General features: G+C 41.6%; 1 protein-coding gene across 3 annotated transcripts in view; it reads left to right on the forward strand.

Annotated features, from left to right (window-relative positions):
• prkcz (protein kinase C, zeta) overlaps positions 1-17,156 on the forward strand; it is a 101,027-nt gene that overhangs the window by 7,218 nt on the left and 76,653 nt on the right. For 2 of the 3 annotated variants that reach the window (XM_014020317.1, XM_014020318.1), the window contains exons 2-4: positions 3,441-3,562; positions 4,216-4,305; positions 4,580-4,630. In XM_014020317.1, the coding sequence (XP_013875771.1) occupies positions 3,441-3,562; positions 4,216-4,305; positions 4,580-4,630 (263 nt within the window). Of the gene's footprint in view, positions 1-3,440; positions 3,563-4,215; positions 4,306-4,579; positions 4,631-8,097; positions 8,241-17,156 lie in introns of those variants that run through there. The other variant, XM_014020320.1, reaches the window with a different exon arrangement.

A 17,156-nucleotide genomic window follows, 5' to 3' on the forward strand; every position in this document is an offset into this window, starting at 1 on the left:
CAGATCCACTGATCCTTCAACACAGAGCATCTTCAGAAGACAAGTTGATAGAATAAATGATAAAAATCTGTATTGTTCCATACATATTGGACAGCTCCATACAGATACATGTTGCATTCCTACTCTGTTGATTTTGGAGCTAAAATTTGGCTTGGTAGTAGCTGAGAGTCATCCCCAACTCATAATACGAGCCCTACTTGTTGCATGAGAGCTTGAACCTTGCAGAATAGTTTATGAACCGTTGGGCCGATTTTAACAAATCTCTCAGGAAATAATCCCTGGATGTTTGTCAACAGCTGATGAACTTTTCAAGCCAACCCGGTTCAAGATGGCTCCTACAGTCGACTGAAATGACTGCAAAACGGTCGGTTTTTACAGAAACTTTGCTCAAATCTTTGGTCTTAATGGCACTGTCCCACCATATTTATCCAAGTCATTTCCAACATGAGCTTTGAGCATCACGTCTCATGATGTCAAGCATTTATTTTTCAGGTTTGACCAAAATGGTGTCTAACTCTGTCATTTCCCATCATACCTGAGAGTTAAACTCTGGCTTTAAAGATGGAGGATGATTCCTGCAGGGAAGCCTGGCTTGTGTTGAAGATAAAATTGCAAATGTTGCTTATTTAGCAGCTTACATTGGATACAAAGAAGAAAAGAACTGACAGGATTGTTYATGAGGTTGTTACGGGACACCTTGTTCTGAGCGAGGCTTTGTGGACTCAGCGATGCCAGCACTTCTCCTCAGTGTGGTTACAAACAGTTCAACCCCAGTCACTTTAGCTCCGCCTTCTTTGTTGTCGTTCAGATAAAAACACGACGGTGTGGTTAACCCTATCACCTGAACCACATCAGCTCAGATGTTCCCAGACAGGAACCAGAAATTAAACCTMATGATTTCATCAAGAATGTTTAGAGTCTATAAAAACCAATCTGTTTGATTGTTTCGGCTCTTTCATATCGAGCCAAACAAAAGAAACTCATGATGTTGGCTTTACTCTGGTCTCTTTACTCCGGACGCCCAAAGTTGTGAAAAAATGCAGAACATGTGGCGTTTCTGTTCCACGTTTAGTACCGACAGGACGCCAAGTTTGTAACAAACGTGTCAGAGCTTAGAGCGTGTGTTGAAGATGACTCTCAGCYACTACCACAGCAATTTTGAGCCCAGTGTCTGTAAATTTCACTGAGTTGTGACGATTTTTGTGTTGGTGAATGTCTGAGCGGTGGCAGCCATCTTGATTGTCTTGATTAAATCCAAATGACACATTATCACTTTGACCTTTAGTGGTGAGATTCGTTCGGCTAAATTCAATTCTCYATTTAGCACCAAAGTCATTTTAATCAAAGATTCTTTATTTTAATTTGAAATCCTGTATCGACTTYCTGCCCAGAGGATAAATGAACACAATCGTTGCCCGTACTCGTGTTGGTTATTACACCCTGTTGTTCTGATTTAATTACAAGATGTTTTAATGGATCAATWTGAGGTAAAAAAGGGAAACGTCTCCAGCTCACACACACAAACCTGACTCTGTGTGTGTGTGTGATATAATTTACTCGTCAGCGTGGTGCAGAGCCTGCTGAGAGCCAAGCTGTCTCTGCTCCACCTTGTCAGAGTCCAGCTCAGATTTGCCACAAACAGCCCCAGGAAGCTGCCAGAYGCCGTCGCACGCCGCTCAGCTGGTCCAGGAACTGGTTTCAAGCTGGGTCAGCTGCTTTTAGGATCTGTTGAATGTGAAAACACACCGTCCAGCCGAGCCCAGAGGGCTGATGTTGAAACCGAACATTCACGCCCTTATTTCAAGAAGTACCGCAGTCTTCGGCTGATAATGGGCGAGAGAAGACCGGAGCTCTTGAGACTTTAACCCTGAGCCTTTGCTTCYAACCGCCCACTCTCTCTCAAGTTGTTTTATAGCTGAAGTGTTCAAAYGAGGGCAAAGTCTCAGTTCAGCAGGTATAACCCAGAAAAGTCTGACTCCCTGCTTCTCAAGCTGTGGTACCAGGACCACTGACTGACCGTGAACGCCCTCTAGTGCTCTAAAGAAAAGCTTTAGTATCATGTTTAGTATTTCAGCTAACAGTTGGAGATCTTGATGTTTTCCCTCACTTTGTTAAAACTATCTGGAGTATTAATTTAGAGTATTTATGCTGAGCCAGTAGGGGGCGATGAAGTCTTGAAGTAGCTTTAAGCACTTTCCAGGTTTTTCAGGTAACAAGTCAGGTTATCTTCTAAATCTTTATGTTGAGGATGAGGTGATTCTCTGTAGATCTCATATCCACCCCTACCGTGTATGCTGATCATCAAGCTCCTCCTTACATCCTCTGGTCTGTCTGAAAGGAGGTCCTGGACCCAGTTGCAGGTGGCGATCAGGACCCCCAGGTCATTCAGTTTCCAGGTCACATGGTGTTGAAAGCAGAACTGTAGTGGAGGTCAAGCATCCCGACGTACGTTCTGCTGCAGTCCAGGTGTTGCAGGGTGTGAAGGCATCCTCCACTGATCTGTTCAGATGATTGGCAGACCGAAGCGAGTCCACGACGTTCTCGGGATCCACAGAGACTTTGGCTTTGTCCAAATTCAAGGGCCGGGTCCTCCGAAGGCCGGATTTGTTGGCCACAGCGCCGCGCCGGAGGCTGTCCAAATCTGAGGACTCCTCAGATGTGGCCGACTAATGCATCCTTCCTTTTTCCCAGATTTGAGGAACCGATGGATSCTTTTTGGTCCACTGTATCCCATAATGCATTGTGGCCCGACGGGAGATTTTTGTTCTATTTCGTGTAAGCTCCGCCCTCTAAGGCTATTGCCGCGCGGAGGGATACCCATCTGCGATAGCCTTAGAGGGTGGAGCTTACACAATGCGTAACCAAYGTTTCTGCTAGTAAAGGTGGATGAAGCGAAAGAAAGGAGCACAGTTTTAAATAAAAATCTGGYGGCATAAAGATTAAAAGTTTCAAGCGGTTGTGTTTTTAATGCTTTTATCATTTTTATAGACGTTTTTAAATATTGTCAGAAATAAAACGAGCTGGTGTGGAGAAATAAACGTGTGTCAGTTCTTCAAATATTGTCTTTGAGCTATTTTTGTTGTTTTATAATAATAATAATACTAATATATGATATTTTTCTCATTTCGATCTATCACCGGGGTAAGAGCAGGAATAAAGCAGACGGCTAGACCGTCCAAATGCACTGACACTTTTTACCGGTCTTCAGTCGACCAAGGACCTGACCCACCTAGACCGGGTCCTTTGAAAGACCCAGCCCCCGAGTTTGGGGATAGTCTTTTTGTCTCTGTGGGACTAAATAATAAACCAACTCTAAAGTATAAAAGGGAGGATGTTTATCGTACTTTGAACTGAACATTATTTGTATTTTTTTTTACTTTCTGTGAGCTCACCTTCTTTCTGTTTAAAAATAATAAAACATTCTGTGTTTGTGCTCTCAGCTACATGTTGATCACTGACCTGGCCGCCTCAGTAACCTTCGTACAGCTGTGTGAGGAGGTGAAAACCATGTGCAGCGTCGCCCGGCAGCAGCCAATCACGCTCAAGTGGATCGACGACGAAGGTGAACGATCAGGTTCTGAACACGAGCCTGAAAACTCTGCGTATTATTACCTGTGAAAATCAGCTTCTGTTGCTCGTTTTTATTGTTCTGGAACATATTTCATTCTGTCGTCTGCAAACGTGAATTGTGTTGCCTCTTTGTCTTCGTTTCATATTAGCATTCATGCTAACCTTATTTTACCTCTCCTCCAGTTCTCGGGTGCTGGTTTAGTCCTGAGACAACACGTTGATTTAATTTTCCTGCTACACCTCAGGACCTGCATTGTGATGATTACACACACGAACATCACGATGCTCAAACAAGACCTCCTGCAGCTCTAATCTGGAGCACAGAACTCACACAGGGTCTTGCTGAGATGATCACTGATATTTTCCTGTTTTTTGTTTGTCTGTACTACTTCTGCAGACTTTAGTCCTTCATAAATTAAAATGTTCGGCTCCTTCAGAAGAGTGCTATGACTTTTAATTTTGGGACTTTTGCTGCATTTAGCTCTTAGCTGTTGTGCTACATATTAGCTTTTACATAGCCCAAGTGTTCAGCTAGCCTTTAGCTCTTATTAGCTACTATTGTCTAGCTATTTTTATGTCGTATTTGGCTTCTTTTGGCTTTCAGGTCAAGTTTTGGGCGTTAACCTCTGTGTTTCCTGCTTGTAGGAGATCCGTGCACCATCTCCTCTCAGCTGGAGCTGGACGAAGCTTTTCGGATTCACAGTCGGACCAAGAGGTCCGGTCTGATGCTGCACGGTGAGTCACCTCCTGCGTTCAGATGCTCCTTCTAACTGTGACATGAAAACTACCAGAATCTAAATAAAACTGAATATTAATCTACTTCTATATAAATTATTATAAAAGTTACAAAACTAAATTAGAGTTTTGTGTTTGCTTCAGATTTATTCACATAAATCAGGTTTACATTAAATATTTCCCTTTATCTGTTTGTCATTCTTCTTTAAGTCTTACTTGATCCCTTTCAACAGAAATAAATTAATTTTTTTAAACCTTTATCTGTCTGTCACAGTTTTCCCCAGCATCCCGGAGAGGCCCGGCATGCCGTGCCCGGGAGAAGACAGTGAGTCAATCAGCTCTTTTCTTCTTTTTCACCTCTCTGTGAACTCTTCTCTCACAGAGGATGGAAACGTCACAAAGCTTGACTTGATGCTGAGGTTTTTATTCAGCTCCTGAGTTAAATGTTGATGTGACGAGTCACTGAACTTTTCATTGCTTTCCACTTTTCCGTTGTTGATTTGTTTTTGTAAAGGGGCGGACTTTAAYACAAAAACACTCATCGTGGAGACCTGAGTTATATTTAAAAACAAAGATAACGTTTTCTAACAGTTGGCAGGTTTTCAGTAACGGTGGAAAACAAGAAAAGTCATTCTGATAAAGTTAAGATGTTGGCTGAAACAGAAATAAAAACTATTGCAGGGAACAGCCGACGCTTAACTACAATAATATTTTTAACACGCATTAACGCAGTTATCCAGAGTTGTAAAGTAACTAAGTACAAATACTTTGTTACTGTTACTCTTGTTCCAACGGGACAAACCTCCTTAAAGCCGAGAAACAAAAACAAACTTCCTGCGTCCAAAACTCCACCTCTGCTAAAAGTTGTCAAAGCTGTTGGGTTAATTAGCATCTGAGTAATCCTGCTAACAAAGTGAATCAGCCTCATGTTCTGCAGAGCCATGGATGTATAAAAGCTTTTATTTTAATTAGAGGAACCAGATTCCTCCTGCACACTCAAACAGAGCAAAGGACGAGCAGTAATTAAAAGCTCCGGCTCTGGACTCAGGGGGATGTCGGCGTGCTCAGTCAATTTCACGGCAGCCCTCTTATCGAAGATTATGATAGTTTCTTTTTTTACAAATGAAACAGTTCGTCCCACAGAGCTGGACTCACCAACGATGAACTTCTCTCATGAACTTTGACGGCTGAATTCAAAGAATCAGTTTCACAGCCGTCAGCTGATGGAACAAACCTGAGTCAGGTTTGAACTCATCTTATATTCAGCTGGTTTCAGTTACTGGACAGATGTGTGGACCAGAGAGGACGGAGACGATGGAGGCGCTATATTTTATCAATAATGATCTCAAAGGAACCACAGAAAAAAAACATCAGAAATTTAACCATGAATAAGTGACAGGAAGTAGATGAAGGAATCATTTTTAATGGAAAATTGGGATTTTAGCCCAGAATTATAGACCGTAGAACAGAGGTGCCCAAAGTGAGGCCCGTGGGCCAACATTGGCCCGCCAAGCCATTTCATTTAGCCCACCAACAGTTTTCCTGGTTACTAGATTGTAATTATGTTAAAATTTAATTTAAAATAAAGTAACTACAACACACATTTACATTAGATTTAAGCCCATATATAGATTTGTGTACAACTTATACCCCATGTACTCAAATTTTAAATTATGAAAAGTCCCATGAGCCTTTGCTACCTGAGCATACGTTGAATTTTCTCCATGTTCATGGGCTAAAAAAAAACAAAAGGGGGAGAAAAAAAAAACAAAAGAATGTGGGCAACCACACTGGCTGCTAGCTAATCATAAAAAAATAAAACAACTTTACTTAAAAAATATTGGCATTTCTTATATTATTGCATTTGGCCCGTGGCCCTCAGATTGATTTTWATTTTGGCCCTCTCAGGGAAAATGTTTGGGCACCCCTGCCGTAGAACAAATAAAATTAGAACAGAGACACGAACTGAACAAATGTGTTGGACCTTAAACAGATTAAACCAACAGTTTACTTAAACAACTAAATATTTTAGGTTTTAAATCATTTTAATTGCAGATAAATATTTATATTTGATCTCCAGTCAGAGGTCTGTAATAACTAGTTACATTTACTCAGTTACATTTACTTGAGTAACTTCTTAGGAAATAAAAGTACTTTAGGAGTAGGTTTACTACATTACTTTAGTAATATTAATATGAAGTCTTTGTGTAATACCCTACTAACAAACATGTTTTAACCAGAAATACTCCAAAATCAGGATACTGAGAATCACACAAACATAGAACATCAATGATGTTTTAGTGATGTTTATACTTCCTATGGTTCCTGAACGCAACAGCTGGAAATATTTAGTCCAGCTGCTGTTGATGTGTCAGTCCACACCCCCGTCATCTGAGGCCACGCCCCCATGTCAAAAGAGAGACAGAAATGTGAAACTGTAAAAAAACTAAAATCTGACAAGTAGTTTTTAAACTTTGTTTCAGAATTGTTCAGTTTCAAATCACTTTTCAAATTAAAAGCTGTTTTTTCAGTTACAATTTTTTTGTTTTTCAGTTTTAAAATTATGTTTCAAAAATTAGGTTTAGAAAAAATTTTGGCTCTAATTTAACTCCATACACAGTCCTCTGAATGTCAGTTTGTCAGCAGTGAAAACAGCTGTGAAAGCCAGGATTATTGTTTGTTTTCAAAGCTGATGGGTTTGATTATTTTAATGTATGACTGGACTGGAGATTGCCCCCCACCACCCACCTTGTGCTTGCTGGTTTCAGCAGCTTTTGGACTCCTGGGTGGGAATGTTTGATGTGAAGGGAGTCGTCTGGTTTGTTTAGTTTGTTCCCTCCTGGTTCTCCGTGTGATGAACTCAGTTCTGTTTGTGTTCAGCTGCCGTTCAGCTTTAATCTGGTTTCTGCTGATGTTTGACGTTGAGGAGAGGACAGAGGTGTGGGAGGACCGGAGGGAGGATGATGAGTGGACGCAGGGAAACATTGTTGTTCAGTCATTTTCAAGGCCAACAATGAAAACTCSTGCTACAACATTCACACACTGATAACTACCTGAAATGACCAATTGTTTCACATAGAAATATAGATTTTATTTTCTTTTAAACTTGTGACTCAGACATATAAAATAACTTAAACTGATGTAAACACATTTTATGTGAGGGTTTGAAGCCAAACAATCAGTTGTTGGTGTTCATCCAGTCATTACTCCAATCTGTCCAGTGGTTCATGAGATATTTTACTAACAGACACACAAACATGGGCAGAAACATTATTAGAAAATCAGACAGGAAATGTTAAAACCCCCCGATGATGAGGATGGATGCTGCGCTGGATTCCCCATCAGCACCAAGCCCCGCCCACTCTCTGCCCCACCTCTCTCCTCCACGCTGTCAACTCGTTTTTTTTTTCCCAGCATCCCTCTCTCCTCCTCTCAGCTGTGTGGCACCGCCATCTCTCCTGGGCGGGGCCTGCGTCTCTGCGACGGAGGGAGGCGGGGGGCGGGGGGAGTGTTGTGCCATGCTGCACACATCAGGGGAGGATAAACAGAACCGGGACACTCTTTATTTATTTATTTAGTTTATTTTGAGCCTGTCATGCCCCCTCCCCCCCACAAATAAAAAAAACATATAGAACCCCTCAGAGGAGTGATTAGGAAACAGACGAGGGAATTGAAAGGATGAAGAGCGGCTATCAGCTGTGAGAGGAAGAGGAGGGTGAGTGAGGCAGAGCGAGGAGGAAATAATGAAATAAATCCCAGGAAGGAGGGAGGGATCACCAGAGAGAGGGAGAGAGGAGGGGATGTAGCACGGTGTGCATCCTCGCCGGCTCACCACACGTCCACACACACACTCACACACACATACATGCCCACACACACACTTAGCCTGGATTATGTGCTGATAGAGGCGGACAAAAAGGGAAGAAGGCAAACCGGTGAGCTATCTGTCCTGAAATCTCTCCATCCATCCTCCCATCACCACATCTCTCCTTCTCCATCACTCTGTCTTTGTCTGCTCATCAAACCCTCAAACAATGGATTTCTGTCACGAGTTCGCCCGGATTATTTTACTGTGATTTGTCTCCTTTTCTGCAGCGAGCGAGACGCTCGTGTCCTGTCGTGTCCCGTCGTGTCCTGTCGTGTCCCGTGCTGCAGGCGGGGACTCTGCTCGCGCAGCCGGTTAGCAGCGTTAGCTTTAACTGTGAGGTTAGCTGTGGAAATCTGTTTGTTGGGCAGAAGCTGCACCTGCCAGCGAGCTCCGGCTGCTCTGTTATTGTGCTGTCTCATTTAGGCTTCACCCACCGGGCTGCGTTGCATTCGACTGATCCGGCTGCTCGTCCTCAAAGACCCTCTCCTCCTGCAGTCCAGACGCTGCCATAACAGAGGAGGGAAATGTGTGACAGTAAAACACGCCGACGATTAAACAAGTCGGAGCTTTGATCCACAGATTGACCTTCAGGAACCTCCTGATGCTCCCTCACAGGATGCAGAAGCAAAGTGTTGCTTTGTCTCAGTCGGCCACCATGCAGGAATGTCTGCATCTGTGGGTCTTATTTCACTTTGGAGAGGTGCTCCTGTCTGCAGAGGAGACAGAAAGCATCACGAGAGAGGGCGAACACATCGACACGAATTCACTTTTCTTTAGTTTGTTCAGCGGTGAGCTAAAACAGTCTGTCTCCTGTGTTTCTGGAGGAAGTTTTCTTCTTTGTAGGATTATTTCAGATTAGACTTTGTGTTTTTAACAGATCTGAGCTTCATCAACAGCCTTATTTTATATAAAAAAGGACATTTTGTTTCTTTAAACAACAACTAGAGATACACCTGTACCACATCCTTGTTTTCAAACAAACATAAATAAGTACTTGCTGATCCTATAGGACTAATACAAGTACTAATAAATGCCATTACTTCTCTTACAATTAGAAGAATCTCCAAATACAAAAATACAGGTGAAGAAAATATGTAATTTCAGCACAATAGAGGCACTAGTTTCTACCCCACATCGCTAAAAGCTGAAATATAAGCATTATTAAGAAAACAAACAGAGTTTCTGTCGTTCAGCTCTTTAAAAGTCTTCCAGCTCAGATCAGCTCGTGTGGACATGGCAGTAAAAACCATTGTTTTGAAGTGTTAGCTTAGCATTAGCTCAACGCGTTCCTCTGAGACRGTGTCAGCAGCTCCTACTCATTAAGCAGCTCGTTGAGCATCTTTTCTGGCTCATCGATCAGCCGTGGTCGGCCTTGGTCGCCTCCTTTCTTCAGACTGATGTAGATTGATGGCGGTGGCCGGACTAGCTTGATGCTAACTCTTTGGTTGACTTTTACCTGGTTGATAGCTCCTTAATGATGTCCTTTTTCACCTTGATGATGATGACGGAGGCCTTAGTCATCCTCTTGATGGGAAATGAGCTGTGAGATTTGTAGAAAACTGAGGCTGGGATCTGTATATTTTCAGGGCTTTCTTCTGCTAAAATATTATTTTTTAAAAAACACCTTTGTACAGTGGAGATTAGCATGTTTCTGATGCTATCATCAGTTGTAAGCTAACATTCTCCTCCTCTACCACCTGAAATGCCATGACATGATAAAGGGGAGACATCATGCAAAATCCAATTTTTTAGTCATAAATTACTAGGGATGTCCCGATACCACTTTTTCACTTCCGATACGATACCGATATTACAACTTTGAGAAATGTCCGATACCGATATTGACCGATACCGATATTGACCCGTTACTGTAACAGTGCAAGTCACACACTTTTACCTATTTTGTAATGTAAAATCTTAGAAAAATCTTGATCAGATCAAACAGTGAAAAAGAGTAGGTATGAGAAAAACTGACCCATTTATTTTAAACCAATGGATCACATACATTTTACACTGAAGAACATTATACAATTTAATAAATAAAATAAATTACAATACCCTGAAAAAATAACATAATAAAAACAAAATGTACTTTTACAGTGTAAAATAATTCAAAATCACTCCAGTTATTTTTTTTACCATCTGTCAGCCTTGTGCTGCTTTATGGTGGAAAAAACTGAAGGTGGGGACAAAACAAAACCCCACATTATTGTCTGTTCAAAGTTAAGAGTCCACAGCTCCAATTTTACTGACTGTAACTAAAACAACGTGATCATTGCACTTAATCTTCACTCAAACAAGTGTGTAAACAGATTAAACATCACTCTACAAACAAGAGCAAAAAATAAATAGTAAGAATTAGTTATTTAAATTGATAGCTACCTTTCTTAGTGCTAAATTTCCACTTTCTATAGTCTGAGCATCATGTGGAGATTAGCCTCTCTCTCCTGCAGGGAGCAGTTTTTATCACGGCTCTCGTCATGTCGCGCTTATATTTCAAAACAAAAGCTGCGCTCTCCTTTCTTCTGTCCATCAAGAGCTAATCCACGGATGTCAAAACAAGCGTGCTGTCCTCGCTTCTGCCCGCTTAGAATCACCGACCGGACCAGAGAGGAGGTTCCGAAACAGCGCGGCTGTGTGCGGTCACTGGACCGAGGCTGAACCGAGCCGAACCGCAAAGCTGCTGCCAGGGTGGAGAGTAGTTGTCCTCCGGTTTAAAACGTTCACGGTTCTGTGTTTCCCCTCGGAAAACTTGTGYGTGACAACTTTACACTTAGTTTCAACTCTGTTTCTGATGAAAATAAAAAGTTCTGCTGCCGACATTCTTGCTAACTTGTTAGCGCTGCTGTTGTTGTGATCACGTGAGCGCTACAAGCAGGATCCAAGCGCTGCTGGATAGAAACACTGGAGCGGAGTCAGTGAAATGCTGGAACGGACTGCTAATATCGGAGCGCTTATATCGGACATTTTTTATGCAGGCCGATAAAATCCGATACTCGTTTTTTGGCTGATATCGGACCGATATCCGATATCGATATCGGATCRGGACACCCCTATAAAATACATTTTGTTGTGGACCTGGAGTCTCTAGGAGGCAGAAAGGTTTAATTTAATCTGTCCTGGTGCTGAAAAGATATCTTTTTATTCTGTTTGGCTCAGATTTTTCACTCCATTCACTAGAATGAACTGATCAGAGCATCGTTTGGATTTAAAGAGACAGCCTCAGAGTCCCGCCTCTTTTCTGAGACACACCTCAGAAAAGGGGCGGGGCTTGTGGACTTATAATGAGGATTTCAGACCAAAGCATTGCAGTTCCACTTTATATAGACCCTACTTGAAGGAATTAAATGTGAAAAAGATTTTTAAAGCAAATGTCTACTTTAAAATGATTACTAGTTCAAGCTCACTTGCATACTGAAAACAATTTTGTTTAGTTTTGCCAAAATTGAAGAGAAGTGGAGTTCTGCAGACAGACGCTGCAGTATCTTGTTGCTAGGAGCCGAGAGTTTAACACTTCAGCCGTCAATCGGAGACTGAAGTCAATAAATCCACAGCCTGTATCATCAGCTGCTTCTTCATATTTTATGTTTTTTTTTATTTCCAAACTGTCTTGAGATATTTTAAATTTAGACATGGCTTCCTGACAGCACTGGTTGTAATCTCCCTTCAGTGATAAAGGCCAATCTTCTGTGGATCTACCACCTGTGGTCCACCACCAGCAGGTCCAGTTTCCATTATTTGAGGTGTTTCATTGTTCTGCTCTGGGCTGTTTTAAACGGTTCGTCCCTTCTTCCTTCGAACATACCACTGCCCCAGGTGATAAAACAACTTTTATCTTTCTTTGACCTTGGCTTGCTCTCTGCGGTGTTGCATCTCAGTTTTACTAGAAGTATTAAATCTCATCATCTCAGGCATTTGGAAACATTTTTAGCCTTTTTCGCTCCGTGCAACCTGAGTCACTCTGTCCGTCGATCCGCTTTCAATCTCGTGAGCCGAAGGAGACGTTGAGCATTTTCGTTCGGTGTCATTTTTGCCGATTGGACACCGGCCTATTAGTAGCACCTAATGAGTAATGCTCAGTCTGCAGGGCAGTCATTGATATGCAAAACACAACAATACATCTGCTCCCATTTCCTCTTGTTAGTGGACATCACTGTTTATTGGTGCACATAAGCTGCTACAGCCCTCCCCTAGATTTGTGCCGCTGGGCCCAAGGGGAGCACATTATGAAGCTCCAGTCAGCCTGGAAGTAGTTGAACTGGTTAACTAGAGTCCGTCAATGGAGCTCTGCCTGACTGAATCAGAACATCCAGCTCCGCTTTAAAGAGGGAACATCTGCTTTTTATGCTCGGTTCTTTTAATTTTCTTGTTTTTGTCGCTCTTGTTTTTACTACAAAACAAGTATCATCCCGAAAACTAAAACATTAGAGGCCAAAAACTAAAGACACTCTATTTGTCATTGTCAGGTTTGTTACTCAATGCTTAACCTTGAAGCACAGAGTGGTTTGACGAGGCTTCAAATCCTCGCTGGAGGACATTTATCTGCTGCAACACAGTAAAACAGTGAGACGCACTTTAAACTGGCTGTTGGACACATCAGTGCCAGCCTTGACCACCATTCTGATGAATAAATGACAAGTCTGGTCTAATACAGCGATAACCGGTGGTGATATTAGGTGGGTGGGCTAACCTGTAGGTTTTATGCTTTTGGTTGTTTCAGCCATGGCACCTTTAAAACAAGGTTTAGAAACAACTTTTCACCACATTAACCTGATTAATTAACCATATGTGCTCTAGTTGGCAGCACGATGGCTCAGTGGTTAGCACCGATGTCTCACAAGTTCAAGTTCAAGTTTATTTATATAGCGCCAAGACACAACATACGTTGTCTCAGGGCACTGTACATAAAAAGAACAATCTAAAGAAGAAACCAGCAGATTGTGTTGAATCACTTCATCACAGTCTCCCATCCTGAGCAAACGGTGGAGAGGAAAAACTTCCTGCTAATCAGGAAGAAACCTCCAGCAGAACCAGGCTCAGGACAGGAGACCATCTGCCTCGACTGGTTGGAGGACAGGAAAGAGACACAGACAAACACAGAACAACTGGCCCAGGACTGGTCCAGGTGCACCTTCTTCTGGAAGAGACAAAGAAAAAATATGTTATTGATAGAAATAATTACAATGAACATGTAGAGAAGAGAGACTAAAGACAACAACAGAGTGAGGAAATGTGCTCAGTTTGTGCTCCAGCAGTCTAAGTCTATAGCAGCAGAAATGAAGAATAATTCAGGAAACCTAATGGTGCGTTCACACCAAACACGATTTCAGCATCAGGAGCAGCAGGTTTACATACAAAGTCTATGGTGGACGCGCTTCAATCAGCGTCGGGAAGGGCTGCGGCGCCTCAAGCGTGATTAGAGCAGCGCGATTTGAACAATTTGAGCATTCCACGTGCTTGAGGCGCAAATCGCTGAAGTTAGAAAATCTGAACTTTTGCAGCTTGACGCGCCTCGTCAACCAATCAGAGACTCCACTGTGTGACGTAGTGACATATATCCCGATGGGACAGTTTACTGAATGATGTCCACTAACCTGAAACAGATGGAGAGGAGCTCTTTAGCTGAAATCGAATGCCTGCAGTCGGTGTCCTGACAGGAGATATCCGCACCAATGCGTGGCAGCGGCTCATCAGACTGGACTCCGGACAAAAATAGTCCTGAAAGCGAGCTGTGAGCCTCTCCCGCAGCTCCTGGGTGATGAAACTCAGAATGTCTCTGAATTATCTGGTGAATTAATTATGAATTAATTATCTGATGAACGTGACATGCTCTTGCTCTCTGTAAATAAAGCAAAGCCACTTCCTCGTCCGACATTAAACTGAGCCCGACAGAGGAGGGAGGGGCAGGGAGGCTATTGCCGTGCAGCGCTTCAAGAGCTGACCTGCGTCTGACCTCAAAGTGCACAAGCGACCAACTCAAGTGTTGGATGCAATTTTGAAGCTGAAATCGCGTTCGGTGTGAGTCTAACTATAGGATTTATCAAAAAGGAAAGTCTTCAGTCTAATCTTAAAAGTAGACAGAGTGTCAGCCTCACGGACAGAAACTGGACGTTGGTTCCACAAGAGAGGAGCTTGATAACTGAAAGCTCTGCCTCCCATTCTACTTTTAGAAACTCCAGGAACCACAAGTAAACCTGCAGTCTGAGAGTGAAGTGCTCTGTTAGGAAAGTATGGAATAATAAGATGTTTAATATATGATGGAGCTTGGTTGTTAAGAGCTTTGTATGTTAGGAGAARTATTTTAAATTCTATTCTGAATTTGACAGGGAGCCAGTGGAGAGAAGCTAAAACTGGAGAAATATGATCTTAATAAGATTTTAGTGATATTACACAGGTGGAAGAAGGCGGTCCTGGTAACATTTTTAATGTGAGGGTTAAAAGACATGTCCTGATCAAAAATAACACCAAGGTTGTTTACATTAGAACTGGAGGCCAGATTAATGCCATCCAGAGGAGCTGAAAGGCTACAAAGTTAATCTCTAAGAAGTTCAGGTCCAAGAACCATAACCTCTGTCTTATCTGAATTTAGAAGCAGAAAGTTAAGAGTCATCCATGTTTTTATGTCTTTAATTTATTAAAGATTAATCAGGTTTCATGGATAAATATAATATAGTATCATCAACAAAGACATTAGAAAACTAGACGAAAACAAATAATCCTCCACATTAATGCTAAAGTTCATAAAGCTACATTGTTCCATCTTCAAGACGTAAAGCACGTTGCGTCTTATTTAGGCTGAACAGAATTTGCCGGAATGATCAAACTAAAGGGGTGTGGCCTAAAACCTGTCCACCACTTAACCCCATATCCACCAATGAAATCCTTCAGTCTGTTTAATCTGTAAAATAAGTTAAATGAAGAACGATTCTGTTTTTCTTGTATTTGGTGTTGATGCTGTTTAAACTCAACCAACACGTGAAACAATCAGTTTAAATATTGTTTGACAGAAATTTCTTCATCTTTCATAGCTTCACTCCACATTAGGGAGGGCTTACCCCCGTTAGCCATAGCATTGATATTTTTATGATGGTCTATTGGACGGTAAGACCTTTGCATCATCTAAAATGACTGCCTCTTTGCTCAGCAAACTGTGCAGCAGGAAGTGTGTTTGTTTGACCCAGAACCAGCTAACAGTGGTATTACATAAGCTCATGATCCCTGACTTGGACCCAGGGAAGGGGAAGCTACTTCTAAAACTCTAATTTCAGCTCATACTTATTACTTGTTTTAAGTTGGAGCCACTGATGTAATCCCTTGGAATGTTTTGACTCGGAGATATAATCTGATTGCTTCGTGGATTTATTTACCCCAACAACTCTACGGGATAACTTGGAAATTACGTGTAAAGGGTTTCAGGCAGCTCCAGTTTGTTTTTCTGCCATTAAGTTTTGATTTAATCAATATTTGTATTTTTTAACCTATATAAGCCTCAGCTATGTCCCTTTCTAAATTTTTAATATGTGTGCTGTTTCAAGTTTTATTTGATTGAAAAAAAACAACAACAAACAAACAAACATAAGCTCTTGTTTTTGCTCTACAGCAACGTTGCATTTCTGAATCTGGAGTTTTGGTGAAAATCAGCAGAAGTACAGAAATAAGTCGTCATCCGGCCCGGCAGATGGTTTTATTCAAAGTGTCTCCAAAGCCAGAGCAGAATGAAACGAGTCATTCTGGCTGTGGAGAAATGAAGCCAGGACATCAGTCCCAGAAGGAAACTTAGAGGAGCCTTAAAGCCGTAACATAAAAACACCGTCGATGGCGTTCGTAATGGTTTCTTTCTTTGTTTATCGACTCTGAACTCGTCGACTTTGAAAGGAAGCAGGCGTCTTTTTGGTTTGGCCTCTGGTGGTTGTGTTTTAATACGTTGTTATTGTATTGTATTAGTGTTCTCGCCACAGCAGGAGGGTTTGAATGTGTGGTTGATAAGAAACATTATATCAGAAGAGACCTTAGGGCAGTAATTCCCAAAGTGGGGGTGGCACTGAATGAATATAATGGACACATAAACACAAAGCAGTGAGGATTAAAGAGGTCATTTTTACTCAACTAATACTTTTTTCCTCTCAGGGAATTCTCCATGGTTTTAAACCCATTTTGCACACAGAGGCATTTAAAAAATGTACTGATAGATGGTAAMTATTGTTACATAGTAAAAATTGTTACACTTAAAATAATTACACTAAAGTAAGGTTGGGCAAAATTGTATCGTGTGCAATTCTCAGTAAAGCTGTGACCAATTATTATTTCCACTGTGCATTTACTGCAATTAGAGCCACATGACAACTAGGGCAAGAATTTGATGATACATATGACACGGGTCTCGATACGTTATACAGTATTGTGATATATTGTGATACTGTAAGCAAGACGATATATTGACATTTTTTTTCTCCAAAAATTCAAATTATAAAACAACTCAGTATGTTTTATATGTCTAGACATTTCTTATTTCATAAATGTTTTCAATGGTTAGGCCAAATCTGCCATTAGTTTGATAATATATTTGTGTCAGCTTTTAGATTTATAAAATTAGTTTATTATAAAAATATAGACACTCACCACACTAATAATAGCGTAGATATTAAAATACGGTCATCCCGTGTAATACGGGACAGTTGGGTGTCTGATCCACTCAGATTCAGCCATCAGTACTCAGTTCTATTTCATGTAAGCTCCGCCCTCTAAGGTTATGGGACACGGGGATACCCATCAGCAATAGCCTTAGAGGGCTGCCCTTACACTCATAGAAKCTGGGGTTACAATACTTAACCAACGTTATGACGTTTACCCACAATGCTAAAGTTTGAGCTAGTGTTATTCTCTCAGGAGTCAAATGTCTGGCTGACTGCTGCCAACTAGTGGCCGGAGGTTAAATTACAACACAAGAATAATCCACTGGCATGAAAGTCTACATTTTAAACTG

Source organism: Austrofundulus limnaeus, unplaced genomic scaffold (assembly GCF_001266775.1).
Source record: "Austrofundulus limnaeus strain Quisiro unplaced genomic scaffold, Austrofundulus_limnaeus-1.0 Scaffold248, whole genome shotgun sequence".
In the NCBI taxonomy this organism is placed as follows: Eukaryota; Metazoa; Chordata; class Actinopteri; order Cyprinodontiformes; family Rivulidae; genus Austrofundulus; species Austrofundulus limnaeus.